The sequence below is a fragment of the Drosophila sulfurigaster genome, chromosome 2R, assembly GCF_023558435.1.
Source record: "Drosophila sulfurigaster albostrigata strain 15112-1811.04 chromosome 2R, ASM2355843v2, whole genome shotgun sequence".
NCBI classification, from domain to species: Eukaryota; Metazoa; Arthropoda; class Insecta; order Diptera; family Drosophilidae; genus Drosophila; species Drosophila sulfurigaster.
This window is the reverse complement of record NC_084882.1, coordinates 19,574,290-19,586,843: the sequence shown is the minus strand read 5'-3', so window position 1 is coordinate 19,586,843 and position 12,554 is coordinate 19,574,290. Positions and strand designations below refer to the sequence as shown.

Sequence of the window (12,554 nt, the reverse complement as noted above, 5' to 3'; positions counted from 1 at the left end):
GTTTCATGTTATTTGGTTTTCAATTTGCCATAAATTGTTATTGAAATTCAAATGAAACAATGCAGCGACGACAAATATGAATTGCAAATTTTACGCTATTCGTTTCGCTTTTTGAAGGTTGTCGATTGATTTGACACAAATATCGCAATTGTTTGTCTGATGTGAAGAGGAAATTCGGCACAATGAAGCTGGCAAATGGATATAGTATACATTGAATAGGTTCCACTTGGGTGAAGGTTAGGGAAAAAGTGTAAATTATTGATAGATGTGTAATTAAACAAAACATAAATTCAATGAATTGTGAATAGAAGCAGCTATGGAAAATAACAAAGGAAAACTTTAGACCACAACATTATATAAATATAATAAAAGAGCAAATCAATCAATTACCTAGAAACAAAGATGATTACTTTTTTCTCTACTTAACCACAAATCAATTTCCAAACATTGATGAAGCATTTAAAGCACTTATTTGCTGAACGAATCGAACTTTGCTACCAACTGTTAGCAAAACCAAATGTCAACGAAACCAATGCAACCTCAGGTGAACAAGAGTTTTCCCAGAAAAAACAAAACAATTGGCAAACAGCTTGGAAGACAAACAAACAACTGCAAGAAATTAAGAGAGGCAAATAAACGGCACACACAAAAAAGTATTTCCTGGTAAACAAAAAGAAAAAAAAAATGCAGACTGCAGTAACAATTGCAGTTGCAACAGCAACAGCAGCAGCAGCAACTGTTGCTGAAATTGCCGTAATTGACACTGAAAATGATGATGCTCCTTTGCGATGCTCTCTGCGAAGCTGATGCTGACACAGCAGACAACATAGATTGTGCTGTTGGTATGGTAAATTTTATTTAATTGTCGACAGCAAAGGCAATTTGCTTGGTGAGTGTTTGTTTGCAGTTTGTCTGTGAAGAGAGAGAGAAAGAGAGAGAGAGAGTGACAGAACTAAGCTAATTTGTGCAGACTCGTAAGCTCGAATTAATGCAAATAATGAAATTTCATTTAATTAGCAAACGTCACGCAAAATTTCCGCCAAAAGACTTTGACTCAATTCGAACTCGGAACTCGGACACCAAGTCCACTTGGTAATTAATTGATGAACAGTCAGAGGCGAGTCTCTGCGGCTCAGACTCCTTGGCTGCTGCTGTTTCTGTTGCTGCTGCTGCATTGACTGACGACTTTTGTACGTGCAATGTCAAAGGATATTAGCCTGGTCCACGTTCTTGTTCACGTCCTGACTACGCACTTTACAGTTGGCCTCATTTGTCGGCCACATGCAACAGTTTGTTGGCCCAGCCTTGTTACTTTCCACTCGCTTTCCACATTCCGTCGTTCTCGATCAATAATGTGTGGTTGGGTGTGTTCAAATGTGTGTGTGTGTTCGTGTGTGTGTGTGTGTTCGTGTATGATAAGTGGGTGGCAGTCTTACTAACAGTTTATGCCAGCAATTAGTTGGCACAGCAGCAAAGCTACTGCCTTCATTTATATGGCAATTAAACTGCACTCAAGTGAGTGACGTGCCACAGACTCGATGTTGTTGAGTTTTCCCTTATAAAGGACCCACCATACTTTTCATCACTCTTGCCGTTGGCATTGAAATGTAATCCCCATGTCCTTGCATGTTGCACAAAGTTGCCTTTGATATCAAGATAATTATCATTCATTGCAGTTGCCAGTTTTAATGAGCTGTCACCAATTGCGGCAATGAATGCGTCAATCTCCGAAAGAAATTGTCAAGTTGATTGATATTAAAGTCTATCTAGAGTGCAGTCACCAAATTGCAATTGACAATTAAAGAGTATTCCGAGGGAATCGAGGCCAAGTGGCATTCGCTTTTGATTCAAACAGCAAATAATACAAATATATTCTAAATAAGATTTCATAATTTCCACAATTCTCAAAATATCACAAACCATACTATTAGGGGGTGCCATAGCAATCACTAGTTATTTTAGAAATCATCAGACGTCAAACCACTGAAAGATTTTCGCCATGCCACTGAATGTTTTTTTTTTTACTTTTTAAGCACAGTTTAATTACAAATTAAACACTATTTACATAACAATGAATTGTCTTACACAAACGTAAAGTTTCATAACTATTTTAGGAAAAGCACAGAGAAAATAGTCTGTGTTTTTGAAACCATTGTAAAAAGGGGTCTGTGGTACCTACAAGTGAAATTGAAGTGAAATTCTAGCGAAAGTGTTTTCTGTGGCACCCCCTGTGTATGTAAGAATTGCTTTGCTTTAATAGCGAGCATTTATTTGATGAATTACCTAAATAGTTTCCTCTATAAAAGAAAAAGATATTATTAGCATTTCTCTTCTTCATAAGTATAAATATATTTCAGACAACATCTATTTAGCTCAAAATGAACAAAACTGCAAAAAAGAATGGCATTGATTAAATAACAACAAGTAAGAAAGTTACAGTCGAGTGTGCTCGACTGTGAGATACCCGCTACCCATTTTTAATAAGGGCAAAATATTGTGGTATTATTTTCAAAATATACCGAAAATACTAAAAAAAATACTAAAAATATACCAAATGGTATGTTTGGTATACCGATACAGCACACCATTCAAAATATACCATAGACGGCACAATGTACCAGATTGTCGGCCAAAGCAACTAAGAGCCCTAGTAAGTGGGCGTTTTTGCCCATACAAAAGTATTTCTTTAATAACTTCCACAATTTTTATCTGATCGCAACCAAATTTTCAGGAATCATAACTACTATAGTAATTATACTATATACCAAAATTCACAGCTCTAGCTTTAAATTTACGCTTGTTTTTCGATTTTTTTGGTTTGCGGGGCGGAAGTGGGCGTGGCAAAAATTTGAAACAAACTTGATCTGCGTGCAAACATAGCAAATACTGTCGAAAAAAAATTATAGCTCTATCTCTTATAGTCTCTGAGATCTAGGTGTTCATACGGACAGACGGACGGACACACAGACGGACAGACACACAGACGGACAGACGGACAGACGGACATGGCTAGATCGTCTCGGCTGTTGACGCTGATCAAGAATATATATACTTTATAGGGTCGGAGATGCCTCCTTCTGCCTGTTACATACATTTTACAAAGTTATAATACCCTTCTACCCTATGGGTAGCGGGTATAAAAATTTATATTATTATTTACCAAAAACATTAATAACACTTTTCTGTAGTCTTTTACATATAGTATGTATGTTTGAAATGAAAAAATTCACATAATTTACATATAAATGAAATAAAATTATTGTTGTGAAATAATTATTTTGATGAATTGCTACTACCCAGTTGCTACTTTAAGATAAAAATAGTCTATCTTATTATTTGATAAATATAAACATTTAACAAGAGAGCATGATTAATATTAAAAACAAGACTATACGGTTATTTTACTTTTAATTTTAAATGAAATTAAAGAAAAACATTCTTAAAAATGATATTGAAACAAACATAAGGCAGACTTCTTAACTTCCGTTAAAAAAAATCAAAATATTTAAATGTAAATTGAAAGTCAATGATAAACTTGTTACTTTGTATGCAACTAAATTCGTTGGCTGGGAAACATATCGCGTGAGTTAATGACACGAACTAATCTGAACTAAAATCTACATCTGCATAATTACGGGTACATAATAAACACTCACCTCACTTCGCAATGAGTGGAAGCATCATCAATAACTGCGGTTTAATGAGTAATTGTCTGTGTCAGTTAGAAAGACAATCAAGATGCGTGGCAAAGCCAAAACCGCCATCAATCAGAGCTTCAATTTGTCGACTGGAGAGTGGAACTTTGTTGCAACCACACGAGCAACTCGCACTCGCAGTCGCAGTCGATTTTGCATTCTCATTCGTATTGTGGGTGTGCAAAACGTTGGCAAAGTGACGTTACATGCAAATTGTTTTGGCCAACAATTGCAGTTTCACACAAAACTGACAAATGAAATGGAACCGGGGGAGGGGAGGAACTTGGGACTGGGGACTAGGGAAAAACACTCGGGGCTTTTGGACAACGACTTCGAATCTACTCGGACTATACTAATTGATTTTGGCACGTTTTCGGTTCAGTTCATTAGCAGAGTCGAGTTGAAGCTAGGCCCGACAATGGGACAAGAGAGACAAGACAAGACAAGACTGCACAACGTTACCACCTTGGACGTGCACTGGTTCATAACGAGTGCTTCTCTTCTGGGGCAACGTGTGGCATGGCCTACAAAATGCCATTAAAGGCGGCCGATGCAGCCCGAGGTGGGCAGAGATTGGCCTGGCCCTATTAACTGCATAGCCTAACATAGCTAACTCAATTCAGTCAATTCTCTAACCAATTTGCCATCAATTCCATCTATTGCAGATGAACGACAGCACATACAGAAGAAAACTTTTACGAAATGGATCAATTCACATCTAAGCAATACCCAGTGCTCGCCAGTGAACGATTTGTTCTTGGACCTTCGAGATGGCCATCGTCTGTTGGCCCTGCTCAGCACACTGACACAAACACAGCTGGTAAGTTAAAGATTTGTATTTCATTCATTTAATTATTCTCCTACTATTGACTACAACTTAAAAAGTACATAGAATTGCAAATCCTTTCACTACTAAATACCTAAATCTTAATTTAACTTAATAAATATTATATTAAGACACAATTCAATTAAAAACTTTATTATTATGATTCACTTGACAAAAAAAATATGAATACAAATTCGTGATAATAATTCGTCTCTGTATTTTTAGTTAATTTATTTACTAGGTGGACAGAATCCTAAGAGAGGCTCCGTTTTATTAGCTTTATTATCAGGGACAACTTCTATATTACAACCTATATAACCTTTAAATTTCTTTAGCCTATGCTAATTTTTCTTAATCACTCCACTATTTTAAAGCTTTAACTTTGCTCCTCGTATCTTAACAAAAGTGCAGCCAGTGTCTTTAGCTCTCCCAACAATTTTCAAACTTTTAACATTGTGGGAATTTACCTGCATGGTTTATGCTTGCCTGATGGCAAAGCTACCAGTTTTCTGCAAAACTTTTCTTATTTTATTACTCAATTTTTGAGCTTCGCTTTGCCAGTCGCTTTGGCAAAAGAGAGAGTTTTCCATTTATTTTATTTTACTTTTTGCCAATGCATAAAAAATAAATGGTTTTCGTTTAACAGTTTTCTACTTGCAGTTGCAGAATTATTGATGATAAAAACTTGTTTAAAACCATAGATATCAATGCATTTCTCTTACAGTCCATTTGATATAATGGTTTTATAGCTGTATTTAAAATACTATTAATTTGTCACTATTCCTCGTGGTAACGCTAATTTTACTTTAAAATATCTCGTTAATGGAATATGAAATGGTGCTATAACTTTTGCTGGCACTTAATAGGATTCTTCTTTTGCATTTTAAATCAAAACTTAATGCCAGCTAATTTAATTTACAGTAGTTAAGATAATAAGCATAATAACATTTTAGTGTTTGGCACTCCTATCAGTATTAAGATGCAAATGTTGAATTAAAGTTAATTTTTAAATTGGTCAAACTGAATTAATAATAAAGTTTCTTAAAGTTTACTGTCATCTTCTTTGTAGCTATGATCATAATTTATTATTTTTTTTATAGATTTAAGAATATGGTACTAAATTTGTTTCATGGATTAATTGAGTTGCTACCAATGACAGTTATTGATTGATAATTGAAAAAGCAAGTTTATTCATAAACGTACTTTAAATAATGGAAGAAAAAGAGGACAGGAAAATGTACTCTTTTACGATTTTATTAACAAAAACGCCATGTAGGGAACGACATTTTAGAAGAAAACAAATAATAACAGTTCTTTTTATTATGCTTTTTGAAAAAACATAAAGCGCATTTTATAAGTTGTTCCCTCATTTTATAAGTTGGGACCAATTTATCGCGTCAGACCCTTAGACATCGATTTTGTTAAATAAAAATAATATATATACATATTAATTTTGCTTCTGTCTTTGTTGTGTTTAAATTACCATAATATCTATCATTTTATAATTCAAAGAATAATATAAATTTATTGAAAAGTAATTTTAACATTTTTTCCATTGAACTTGATGTTGGTTATTTAAAAGTTCACAGTAGATGCATTCATTTATCGATTAATTTTCTAGTGCTTTCACTAGACACTAGAGATGTGTTTATAATGTACTTATCGATTAATTCTATAGTGCTTTTGTTGTTTCTAATTTTATTTGCTTGTCGACATCGAATTGTTATCGATATAAGCTTTAAAACTTATTTCAAAATAATTTGTAATAAATTCTTTTCTCGTCTGTTCTCTCGCTTTTCCCAAACAGAAACCCGAAAAGGGTCGCATGCGAGTGCATCACATCAACAATCTGAACAAGGTGCTGCACGTGATTCAACAGCATGGCGTCCGATTGGTCAACATCTCCAGTGATGACATTGTCGGCGGCAATGCCAAGCTCACCCTGGGCCTCATCTGGCTAATTGCGCTCGAGTTCAATGGCCAGCATCTAGTCAAAAGCCATTCCAGCAATGGCGTTGAGAAATCCCTGCTAGCCTGGGCGCGTCAATATACCGAACCCCATGGCTTGCCACTCAACGATTTCGCCAGCTCGTGGGCCGATGGTCGCGCTTTTCTGATGATATTGGCTGCGCATCTGGATGAGCTTGATCTGGAGACGGCTTTGGGGCAGCATGCCTTGCAGCGTCTACATTTGGCCTTTGATTTGGCTCATCGGCATTTCAAGATCGAGAAGCTGCTCGATGCGGAGGATGTGCACACACACAAGCCGGACAACAAGTCGATACAGATGTATGTGATGTGTCTGTTCCATGCCATGGAATCGATGCGAGCAAGCGAAAGGGAACGCGTACCCTGTACCAGTATTACGGATCTCGATGAGGTGCCGCTGGATACCGAGCGGGAGCTCTACACCTCGGACAGTGCGACGAGCATGGAGCTGAAGGCGAGTGCAGTGCGTCCATTGAGCACAGCCACAAATGCCAGTGTGGAGATTAGCAGCTATCAGACGGCTCTGGAGGCGGTGCTAACGCTGCTGCTGGAGGATGAGCAGTTGCTGTCGCAGGAGCTGCCCGATCCCGAGGACTTTCAGACCGCCAAGCTGCAGTTTCACGACAACGAAAACTTTATGCTGAAGTTAACTGAACATCAGGAGTTTGTGGGCGAAGCGCTCGAGGAGGGCAGCAATCTGATCAATGAGTCGCAGAAGAAAGACGGTTCGGGACTCTCACAGGAGGATCAGAATGAGGTGCGTCAACAGATGGTGCTGCTGAATGAACGCTGGGAGACGCTGCGTTTGCGTGCTTTGGATATGCAGGCGAAGATCCTCATGCGTCTGGCTGAGTTCCAGAAACAGAAACTGGAGCAATTGCGTCAGTTTCTCACTAATGTCGAGGATCGCATCTCGCATATGAGCGACATTGGACCCACTCTCAGCGAGGCGGAGCAGCAGCTAGCCGAAGCCCGACAACTGAAGTCCGATCTCAGCGAGCAACAGGAGTTGGTGGACAGCATTAGCAGCATGGTGGTCATAGTCAACGATACCTCGGGTAATTTCAATGATCTCGAGGATCGTTTGAGTGCGTTGGGCGAGCGTTGGTCGCATGTGGTCAAGTGGATTGATTTGCGCACCGAAAAGTTGCAGCAATACAAATGCATCTCACGCTGGTTGGATGCTCGAGAGCAGGATCTGAAGCGCATGGAGACGCGGGATGTGACCGATGTGGGCGGCATTACACAGCGCATCAATGAGCTGAACTATTGTGCCAAGGATCTGCTCGAGTTGCAGCGTTATCTCATTGATCTGCGGCAAATGGTAGCTGCCACCTTACAGGATGGCGACGACAAAGGTGAACGTGTGCTGATGCAGCTGGAGAGCTACGAGGATCGTCTAGATGCTCTCAAGCAAATTCTTGAGGTACAAACGCTGCGCATTGAGACAAAGGGTTTCAATTTTGGACGCGATCGTGCCAGCTACGATGACAGTCGTGTGGTGCGTCCCGAAGGTTGGGTGGATTATCAGATGATTATCCGATTCGGTGATGAAGAGGAGGAGGGAGAACAACAGCAACCACAGCAGGAGCAGCAGCAGGATCAACTAGCAAGCAAGAAGCGTAAATTGCGCAATGGTGATAACTTCTTTGCGCTTGAGACGCAGATCATGGAGCACTTTAGTCATGTGCAGGATGTGGAACAGCAACTGCAGCAGCTGCAGCGTCAAAGTCTGCGCAATCAGTGCGAGCTGCTCAAGGAATTGCAGTCAGAGACTCAACGTCGTGCCAACACTTTACCCGAACTCAAGAAACTCTACGAAGTGTGTGAGCAAGAGGAACCAGCTCGCAAGTTGCTCTTAGAAGCAGCCCACATCAAGCAGCTGGAGCAACGCTATGCGGCATTGAATCAGCGCCTGACCAACCAGCAGAACGAGAGCAGCACGCTGCTGGCCAAGGAGCGTTACTACAACAGCCTGACAGGCTTCAAGCTCGTCTTGGCCGACTCTCGGGATTGGTATAAACAACATGCGAGCTCAGCCAGCTGCCAATCGTTAGAGCAGCGACTTAGCCACATGGAATCACTGTCCACGGAGATTGCCGAGGCACGCGAAGCAACCGAAGCACTCGATGACCAGCTGATCGAATGGAAGCGGGACTTTGGCATCTTCTACGACAGTTGGCACGACATGAAGCAAGCGTTGCAGACGCTTATCCAACAGCGTGGAGGCGAGAATCTTGTCCAACAGGTGCAACAACTGGAACAGTTTGTCGCGAAAGTTGCGGGGCAAAAAGTGCGTGTCTCACATCTGGAGGCAATGCAGCAACAGCAGCAGCTGCTCAATCAACTCGTCGATGAACTGGAGTCCCTAAAACCCATCTATGAACGTGTGCCTGCTCAGCTCTTGACCGCTGAGTTGCAAGCTGCCTGGCAACGATTGCCGGAGCAGCTGAGCGAACGCGTCATCAAGCAGACGACGGCGATTGAGAACCTCAATCATTTCGTAGCCGAATACAATTCGATTATAGCGGTGCTCAGCAGTGCTCCAGAAGTGGTGCAAGCGCAGGATTTGCGTAAGCTGGAGATTGATGTGATTAGTGCGCGTAACTTCAGCGAGATACTCATCAAGGAGTCGGAGGAAGTGCAGCGTGAGACGCTGCAGTCGCAGATAAGTGCGCTGAATGCGCTCTACCAGCAGGTGGAGCAACTGCATCAGGCCCAGCGTCAACAGCAGTCGGCGCTGCAGTCGCAAATCGAGGTGATTCAACAGCGACTGCAGCAAACGGAACATTGGCTCAGTGAACTGGAGGCAAACACGCCAAAAACTGGCGTCGCTGACATTGGCAATTCCAATGAGCTGTTCCAGAGCAAATGCAAATTTCAGACGCTCAAGGAAACCTGCGAAAGGGAGGCCACGCAATTTCGGGAGCTCAACGAGCTGGGCGGTGAGTTGCTGCTGCAAATGGATGAGCTGCAACACAAGGACAGCGAACAAGAGACGGACAAGGAGAAGGAGAAGGATGGCACGTTAGCCAAACAGTTTACACGCCTCAATGCTCGCTGGTCTGAGGTCACGGAACGTGTGTATGCCAAGACTGCGCTGTTGGAGCACATCTCCACGCAGCTGGGTGAGTTTAAGAAGTTCATGGTCAGCGAAACTGGCTATTTGGATCGCCTCGAGAACAAGATACGCAACACACCCGAAAACGCTGCTGATGCCGAGGAAATTATGGAAGAGCTTGACGTAAGTGAATCTCTAATTCTTATTTATAGCTCTTTTAATTATTCACACTTTCATATAGGATCTGGAAAACGTGCTGCGCGCTCACTCCGAAGAGTGGTTGGACAAGATTCAGGAAATTGGCAACGAGCTAATTGATAATGAATTCATGGCCGATGTTATACGCAAGGACATCGATGGCATTGTAGTGCGCTGGACACAGCTGCAACAGCAGGCCAAGAAGCGCACCGAACTGCTCGAGGAGAAGGTCAGCGAGGCGGAGCAATCGGAGCGGGCGGTGGTCCAACTGGAGGCGTGGCTAACGCGCATGGACGACATACTCAGCGAGCATCTGGAAAACGATGTGACCATTGAGGATCTGCCCGACGATTTTCAGGTAATATGGAATGTCTTCATTTGAGTATGAGAAATATAAGTTATATTAGAAAGTTTGGGCTCTAGCGTTAAATTATAATTCATTTAAAAGCGAACGAGTGGAAAAGCTCAATTCCCATAGTTAATTAGACATCAATTTATTATTATTTTATTTTTATAGGAAAAAACCAATCTAAAATTAGTGAATGGTAGGGAAAATAGGCGTAAATTACAAATATAATCAATATACATTTTTAAAAAGAGCTTCAAGAAGTACAGGCTAAAAGATTTAGTAGACTAAAATTTTAGGATGCAGATTGGTATTAATCAGAAATTGTAGTAGTTTTTAATCAAATTAATTATTTTCAAATGCATTTATTCATTGATTTGAGCCTTTTAAACAGTAGCTATCTAAAAATTGAAGTAATGATTTTCAAAAGTTTAAAGAAGTATCCCAATTCTCACGTATTGGCATTTCAAATACGAATAGTTAGGTATTCAAAAAAATTCCCATTGATAGGAAAATTGGATCCTATTCGAAAGAATTATATTACATAGCACACCATTAACACCTTCTTTTTGTTTTTCAGATTTTGGCCCGCGAATTTGCTATTAACGAGCGCAACTTTAAAGACATAACTGAATTGATTGCAGAGCACACCCGCAAGGGGAAAACAGGAGCTGCCAATCGGTTGCAGGAGCAACTCAATTTGATGGAGATGCGCTTCAAGGCCTGTCAGGCGAAACTGAACAAATGCACTGCTCCGCAGCCCGCCTACGAGTCGCGTTTAAATCGTGCCTACGGCGATCTACGCAACGTGGAGCACTCCACTTTAGTGCTGGATGTGGCCTCAGCTGGTCCCAGCACCGTGCAGGCGCAGTATCAAAAATGTTTGGTATGTAACGCATAGCAATAAAATGAACTCTTTATTAATGTTACATTATTTTTAGCAAATTTATCGCACACTCTCTGAAATCAAGGCGGAAATCGAGAGCACTATAAAGACCGGACGTCGAGTGTGCGAGGATAAATACACCAAGTCACCGAAGCAGCTGAGTCAACGCATCGATGCACTGAAGCATCTGTACAATGCGCTCGGCGAGAATGTTACACAGTCGAAGGCTTTTCTAGAGGGTCTTCTTAAACTGGCCAGACAACTTGAGCAATGCTTTGAGTCTGCAGATGAGCTAATACGCCGCTTCGAGTCGCCACAGGAGTTGCACGATCGCAACTCCATATTGCTGGAGTTTGAGGATGTTTTGCAGCGTTGCGAGGATCACTACAATGAGTACAGCAAATCCTGTGATCAGAGCTGCATGCAGGAGACGCGTCAACGCATCGATGGTCTGAAGGCGACCTATCATAAGTTGACAAGTGCTGATATCATCAAACGTTTGACTGAGATGAAGGCAACTCTGCAGAACTTGGATAACATATCACTGGATACGCTAAAGTCTGTTAATAAATGATAGTCTGATTAATAAAATGAATAACATAAATATTCTTTGACCTTTACAGAGCCATGGAACATGATCTGAAGGAGATAAATGTGCCCTCGAATCCGGAAATTGAAAAGTTGCAGCAACAAGTGATTGCGATTGTTGTGGTGCGTACTAAACGACTGCCAGTTCGTTATTAATCATTATATCATATCATTAATTTAATTTAAGCAAATGCTTGAACTTGTTGTATATAAAATTGTGTCCTTGAAACATACGCTAACTTATATGTCGGTCGGTCTTATCTGTCATTTTCATTTATTCACCTCTTTCCTTTGCTTATTCGATTCCCATTCATGCACTTTTTTACGCTCTTTGTTTGTCATCGTAACTCTTTTGGTTTCCCATTCACAAGTAACCACATTCACACACTCACATGCACATACACATACAGAAGTCCTTCAGCATCCTCATTCGCTTTTCATTTCATTCTGGGTCGCACTTAAATTGGATTCGAATTTCTCGAGTTCCGTTTGCCAAAGCGAGCGCCAAACTCATTTTAAAATCGTGTATTTTATGCAAGAGAAAAACTTAAAGAACTTGCACCTCAAATTTAAGCTGTAAAATATTTGTATTTTTAATTATTTATAAACTTTATATTTGTAACAAACATTTTGTGTGGCCTTAATCTAAGCGTAGTTAAATGCTGCTAACCCAAAACTGCTTTATATATTATACTTTTATTTATTTTTAATTTAATTTGTTGATTATGAATTTCTTTTGCAATTTCATTTACCACCCACACACATTTATAAATAAAACATTAAACATTCATAATAATCTTTCCACCAAAGCTAATTTACAACCAGAAAAAAAGATAAAACCAACAACCATCACCCAAAACAAAAAATACCAGATATCACCGTATCACTAGCTCTACGAGATCTTAACTTGGTGTCATTTTCACGCTTCAAATCAATATATATATCTATATGTTTTATATATATTG

At 40.2% G+C, this 12,554-nt stretch overlaps 1 protein-coding gene across 18 annotated transcripts in view; it reads left to right on the top strand.

Annotated features, from left to right (window-relative positions):
• LOC133838047 (dystrophin) overlaps positions 1-12,554 on the top strand; it is a 169,987-nt gene that overhangs the window by 17,689 nt on the left and 139,744 nt on the right. For all 18 annotated transcript variants that reach the window (XR_009893905.1, XR_009893906.1, XM_062268987.1 and 15 more), the window contains exons 2-7: positions 4,361-4,515; positions 6,329-9,754; positions 9,813-10,127; positions 10,696-11,001; positions 11,057-11,559; positions 11,625-11,712. Coding sequence is in view for 16 of the 18 variants with exons in the window: in XM_062268987.1 (XP_062124971.1) it covers positions 4,361-4,515; positions 6,329-9,754; positions 9,813-10,127; positions 10,696-11,001; positions 11,057-11,559; positions 11,625-11,712 (4,793 nt within the window). In the remaining 2 variants the exon portion in view is untranslated. The remainder of the gene's footprint in view (positions 1-4,360; positions 4,516-6,328; positions 9,755-9,812; positions 10,128-10,695; positions 11,002-11,056; positions 11,560-11,624; positions 11,713-12,554) is intronic.